The 7,385-nt window shown below is 27.8% G+C and overlaps 1 protein-coding gene across 1 annotated transcript; it reads right to left on the bottom strand.

Annotated features, from left to right (window-relative positions):
• Positions 1-6,068: 6,068 nt before the first annotated feature.
• Positions 6,069-7,086, bottom strand: LOC145075846 (secreted RxLR effector protein 161-like). Its single transcript, XM_079021939.1, has 3 exons — positions 6,893-7,086; positions 6,653-6,799; positions 6,069-6,180 (listed from the first exon to the last, which is right to left on the bottom strand). The coding sequence occupies exons 1-3, from the start codon at positions 7,084-7,086 to the stop codon at positions 6,069-6,071; spliced, it is 453 nt and encodes a 150-aa protein (XP_078878065.1).
• Positions 7,087-7,385: the final 299 nt, after the last annotated feature.

The following is a 7,385-nucleotide window of genomic DNA, read 5'->3' as shown; positions in this document are numbered from 1 at the left end:
CCATCATCTCTACAGCTTGAATCAAGAAAAAAATATGATGTTCTAATGAAGCTCTATTAGGAATCAGTTATATCTTTCCGATACATAGGAAAAAAATTGAAAGCATATGCTAAAACCCATCATTGCCTTCCAGAAAAGAGAAACAAGTAATTTCTGGTTAAATCCACGTCCTTCTCCAGATATCCTTGTTCAGAAACCAATCTGATCTGCACTACAAACTCAAAGGCTATATGAAACTCAACGTATATGACGCTTGAGGGAGACCGATTTGAAGACACCGTTAAGATGGATATGATCTGCACTGCAATAGACATTAAGGGAGGAGAGGGTAGTGAAGAAGAGAGAACGGAGGATCTGCACTACATAGGAATTAATCGTTCGGATCTACACTGCAGTTACAGTATAAATAGAGGTAGGGGAGAGTGTGGTCTTCTGCGAGATGGATGTGGTGGCGAAGAGGAAGAGGACGAAGGTGAGTAGCTGTGAAGATCATCTTGAAGGACTGGATGCATGCCTTTTAGGCTTTTCTTAAATATTTACAAATATGGTCCATATAGTTAATGTACTTAAAATCTACCTCTACCATAATAAATAAAAATAATTTTGACACATGTCACTTTCTTAAGACTTTTAACACATGTCATTATATGATATTTTTAAATTATTTAAATTCCACATGTCATTATGTGATATTTTTATTTCTTTATTAATTAAAAATTAATCAATTTTACTAATTAATATATCTATTATTATATATTATATATGTAAAGTATTCATTGTATTAAATGCGTAAATCAATATTATAACTAATTAATAACTATAATTATTAAAGATATTTTTTCTCCATAAAATGAATATAATAGTAAATAGTTTGTGTTTTTGTAACACTAAAAACATTTATTATGATTCTTTTGTTACATGAGTGAAAATAATGAGTTATAAAATAATATTTTTTATATTGAGATAAACTAACTTTAGTGGTGAATGTTATAAAATTAATATTTTTTATATTGAGAATAATGAGTTATAAAATAATATTTTTTATATTGAGAATAATGAGTTATAAAATAATATTTTTTATATTGAGATAAACTAACTTTAGTGGTGAATGTTATAAAATTAATATTTTTTATATTGAGATAAACTAATTTTAGTGGTGTGTTTTAGGATTTTAAATTTTCTATAGCAAATTCGTTTTTAAGAATTTATTTTTGTTAACTATATTATCTATCTATAATATATTTTTATATGTTATATGACAATTAAGTTGTACATATAATTTATATTTTATACATGCAATACAATTACACATAAAGAAAAAAAAATGAATATAGAATTTAGGCTTAGGTAAGGTAAAAACATATTTTGGATATATTAACATTATTTTTGTATATCTAAACATTTAAATTTTTAATATCTTCATTTTACTAATCGAACTTTTAAAATTTATAACATTTTTTTATTATAGTTTTATTACATGAATTATTATTTAAAGGTACACATACCATATAAATTTAAACGACTCTTAAGACAGACGTAAATGTAGAAAATTATACATGGATAAAAGAAAATTTAATGTTATGTTCTATGTCAATTTACAATTGTTTATCTAAAAGTAAATTTAGTTTGATTATCTTTCATTTTTTATGTTTAATGTATTATATAAAAATATTGTTTTATATTGTATCACTTTTTATGTCACATAACTAAGATATTTTCTTATTAATTGTTGTTAATATTATATATATTAACTGTAGATAACCATCCAGAACAAAATTTAACATCCTCAAATAATTCTGTATAAGTTGTCGGTCACAATGAAAATATGAATTCAAATATATCATGTGGATATCATAATACAAGTTTCTAAATCTATTTCTAATTTTGGTATTACAAATCCATTATCTAATGATGCTAACGACAAAAGAAAAAGTATAAAATTATATTTGGATAACATAATGTCTAATTATATGTCCATCACGTCAAACAACATTTCTTTTTCTATCATGCAATTTATTTGAGTTTTCTTCTATATATTTTATATTACACATTGATGAGTTTATTAATTAATTACTTATTTATAGATCTTTTGCCAGATAACCAATGTATATTTGTATTAACTACTGTTATTATTACATGTCTAATAGTTGTAATGATCATATTATGCATATTTGTATTAACTACTGTTATTATTACATGTCTAATAGTTGTAATGATCATTATTGCTTTTAAATCTGTTGTCAATTTTCATTTAATAAATCTATTACATATCAATTTGATGATATGACTACACTTATTTTCTCTTTTTTTCTTAATATATAGGTTAAGTTACAAATATTTATATGTATTGTATAACTTAAATCATCTATATTTTTCTAAATGCTTTCTAATTTCAGTAGCAACAGCCAAACACCATCATCAAACAAGTATACATAGGTTTTCGGTTACAATCTAAATGTCAACCCAAATATATCATATGGATATCAACATACACGTTTCCAATCTACTTTCAAATTTAATATGAAAAATCCTCTATAACCCCATTATTTTTAATTTGTGATTCAAAGAAGTATTTGAAAATTTTGATTTATAACAACTATTTTTAATATATCAATAGTTTTTTTTATTAGTATAGATTCAATTACCTACTTATTCATCATTTAGTTTGTATTTATTTTGAATGTTACTTTAAAAAGTATTTAATGTTTACATCTTAATTTCCAGCATCATTATTTAAAATATGTCAATAGTTTTTATTACTATATATTAAATTATTTACTTATCCATTATATCGTTTGTATTTATGTAAAAAAAAATAATGTTTAATATTACACCTTGATATTAAAATTTTATTTTTAATAAACCCGTATAATACAATCTGTTATACATAATTAAAAAAAAAAAAAAAAAAAAAAAAAAAAAAAAAAAAAGAAAGTAATCTGGACTTATCATCTATTCTTAATAGGGATATTTATGTCATTTTACATGTGTTTTAGCAGATTCTTTTAGCCGGTAACTGTCCTAAGGACCACATGAGTTACCAAAACCCTTTATAGGGACTAATGGTGTTACTTTTCCAAAATAAAGAACCGAAACTATTATTTCATGTAAACCAGGAGACCAAAACTGTAATTTACTCAAAAGCTAAAGTCCAACCAAACCACATGGACCTTACGTGCAATTTACTCTTCAAATATTTGTGTGTTTATTGTTCCACATCTAGCACACATAACGATGTGTACAGATATGTTAATTTGGCTAAATTTCACTGGTCAATGTTATTCTATTTAGATGTGAATATTTTTTTTAATAAATTCATATTATCATGTCTCCATTTGGAAATAAGTAATCTTCTCCTCTATTAACGAATGTTTCAAACCTTTATATATTTCGAAAAGCTAGTTGTGACACCCGTATATTATACGGGTTTAAAATAAAATGTTAAATGTGAACAATTAAATAAGAAGTATATTTAAATTTGAAAATTATAATAAAAAAAACATGCAAAAAATAAATAAATTAAAATTTTGTTTTTAGTTATCAAACCCGTGTATTAAACGGGTTAATTATAACAAAATGTTAAACACAAAGGTTTAAGCTGTAAATTTATTTGAAAATGAAATTGAAATATAAAATTTAAAATTTAGCATTAATAGTTATTATGGTAGCTATAATTTATCAAAACTAAATTAATGATATATTGAAATGAAAAAATGAAGTAAATAACAAGTAGAAAATAAATATATCTGAAAATTATGACAAAATGACATGTGACCAATTAAATAAAAGAAAAATATGTGGCAAAATTATTTTTATTTATTAGGATAGATTGAGGTTTCATAAACGAACGGAAAGCCACTTGTTCTGAGTTTTAAAGATAAAATAGCCAAATAAGGCAGCTAATTATTTTTGGATTATTAATTAATTGACCTTTTCTTCTCTAAAAGGATCCATGTGTGATAAGCATCTTTTATCATAATTGTACATTAGATAATCATATTGTTAAACGATCACGTCAACCTAGCACATCCATATAATTTATAAATATATATATATTATATTTATATGTTTGTGTCTATATATATGTTCAGTGGTAAAGTTCAATCCAACACCTTCTTTCTCCCAAAAGATAAAGAATATCAATGGTAAACTGGATGAGTTATATAAACATAATTCTTTTAACATACATTGAATATATCTTTTTGCTTCTTTGTTTTTTCCAAAACATAGTTTTATCTGTATTTTGCTTCATGGGTATCTCTGATCCTGTCAAATTCTACCACCACCACCATCATGATCACGAAAAACGATCCAAGAGCCCTCCAGTTTCAGCACTCTTAACTCGAGAATTCCTTGTTACCAAGAAATTTAAGGACATTTTGGGAAACGATTCTTCAAAAGATTGTGCAGTATGTCTCGATGAGTTCAATGAGGAGGATGAGATTCGATGTTTGACGAATTGCAAACATATGTTCCATCAGAAGTGTTTGGATCGTTGGATGGATCAGATTCAGGAAACATGTCCGCTTTGTCGAGCTCCCATTTTGCCTCTAGTTTGTCAAGATGAATATAAGAAACGATTTAGGGCTTTTATGGGTCTTGATAATTTTTATGGGGAAGACTTTGTAATTATGGGTTTATAACATTTTGTTGTTTTTATAGTTTACATATGATTTTTTTTTTATAACCAACTTAAAAATACATTTATTCAGAATCATTTTTATTAAATGGTTCACATACGTAAAACACTAAGGGGCCGTTTGATAGTTAGTGATTGAGTCAGATCTGACTGAGTCAGGAGTATGACTGGGTCCGAAGCTGACTGAGTCTATATCTGATTGAGACCATATTGTTTGATTATATATCTGACTGAATGTACTAAATGATAAAAATAACTATTTTAACCTATATTTAAAACACAATATTTTATCTCATTAATTTTCATAATTATGCTTTTACCAATTAATTATTATAGTTAGCACTTACTTATCATTTATTTATTAATAATAAATTATAAAACAAAAGCAAAAAATGTATTAATACTATAGTTATCACTTACTTATCCTTTATTTATTAATAATAAATTATAAACAAAAGCAAAAGAAATGTTAACTTTAACCCATATATCATTCCACCTAAAGTATCTTTCTATTTCTATATTTTCTCATATATCGAACCCTAAACCATATTTTCTCATCTGCCGACATCATTTTCCTCCGTCTTTTACCCCTACTCCCTAGTTTTGTGCATATCATTGATTCAAGCAAATACCAAATTTTGAGTTGAGTTCCAACATTATAGGTTTGATTTCTGATGAAGATCAAGCATTTTTGTATCGAAATTTGGGGTGTTTTGGTGTGTATTTTATGTTGGGGAAAAAACGAAATAGTGTTATTGGAAATCTGGATCACAAACAGGAATCGTGTAAAACACTTTCCTTGTTTGATATTTCGACCCTATATGCCTTGGGTATCATGAAATCCAAACTTGGGATAATTCCTGATGCAACAATTCCGATTTTAGGCACAAAATCAGAATCAATTGAAGAAGATGAAGTGAAAGAACGTTCTGTGTTTTCGTATGTCTTTCAATAGCCGTTTATCACCAATTTATCCAATCAACAGATAAGTCACAACAGTTTCCATCATTCGTATGTGCATCAAGCGGGACCCCCGACTTGACACAGTAGATTAGGGTTCAATACTAATAATGTTTAGTAAATACAAGTGTGCACTCCCGCACCTCCTAACTTGTATTATAACTAAAACATTATTCTTGAAACACTTGTTAAGTCTATTACACTAAAATATATTTGGTGATAAAATCACCAACAATCCTCCCCTATTTTAGTGTAACCTTGAATTAACAACCTTAAAACAAAAGAAAACGAAACTAATGCATAAATGAAAATATCGATACGATTGAATTTTCATGTTAGTATATTACACATTTCAAACATTCGAGAAATCAATGTATCTTAAAGATTGAACCTAACAACTCTTTTGAATATCTGAAGATAATATACACATTAGTTTTACAATCATCTCAACAAAATAACTTGACACTAATTATAAAGTTATGTGTCCCAATCCATTCTTGATCGTATAAAAGCCAAGTCCCAAGCTCTTTGAAGTACAACTACACTTCACGATCATATAGGTGATTCTTTTATTCATGTACCTGTATACATTTTATCAAAAGAATCATTATGAAATCAAATTCATCCTAGTCTATACAGTTTCAAACACACGTACCTTGGGATGGTTATAATGTGTGTTCCAATTCATATAAATAAGCTTTCCACATTGAATTCAACCTCTAGCATTTTATCAGAGGGGAATTGGGTGTCTCATTCATAAGAATTTATAAGGACTTTAAACCCATCCCTATAACAGACTTGTGCACTAAGTCTCGCGCCAAACTCTTAGTGAGATGATCTGCGAAGTTTTGTTGTGATTTTACAAACTCAATTGAAATCACACCATCCATTATCAAATTTCTAATCATCCCATGTCTAACATCAATGTGTCTCGATTTACCATTATAAACTTGACTATAAGCTTTACTCAAAGTAGAAACACTATCACACTGAATAGATAATGGCGAAATCAGTTTCCTCCACAATGGAATCTCTTAAATCAAATTCTTTAACCATTCTGCTTCCTTGCTTGCAGCAGCCAATGCAAAAAACTCAGATTCCATTATTGAACTTGTTATACAAGATTGCTTTTTAGATGCCCATGAGATAGCACCTCCACCAAGCAAGAATACCCAACCAGTTGTAGAAGAATGATCTTCTCTATTGGATATCCAAATCGCATCAGAATATCCTTCCAAGACTGAAGGAAATCCTTAATAACACAAACAATAATCCTTGGTTCCTTTCAAATACTTGAAAACACGATGAACCGCTTGCCAATGTTGAGTACTAGGATTATGAGTAAATCTACTCAATCTTCCCACTGCGAAAGCTATATCAGGATGAATGCTAGTCATAGCATACATCAAAGAGCTAATAGCTTGCGAGTACTCAAGTTGAGAAATTGATCTGCCTCTATTAGGCATCAACTTCATGCTTGAATCCATAGGGGTGCTAACGGGTGTACAGTCATTGTAATTGAATCATTTGATAATTTTTTTCAATGTAATGTGACTGTGTAATAGCAAGTCCCATCTTTACCCGTTTAATCCTTATTCCAAGGATTACATCCGCCTCCCCCATATCCTTCATGGAAAACTTTGAAGACAATAAATTCTTTGTTGCATTCATTTGATTTTGATGAGTGCCAAAAATCAACATATCATCTACATAAAAGCAAATGATTACACCAAATCCATATGAATCAAAACGGATGCAAACACATTTGTCAGGTTGGTTTAAAGAA

Source organism: Lactuca serriola, chromosome 9 (assembly GCF_051521515.1).
Source record: "Lactuca serriola cultivar US96UC23 chromosome 9, Lser_US96UC23_V15, whole genome shotgun sequence".
NCBI lineage: Eukaryota > Viridiplantae > Streptophyta > Magnoliopsida > Asterales > Asteraceae > Lactuca > Lactuca serriola.
The sequence above is the reverse complement of the archived record's forward strand: the minus strand, read 5'-3'. Positions and strand labels throughout refer to the sequence as shown.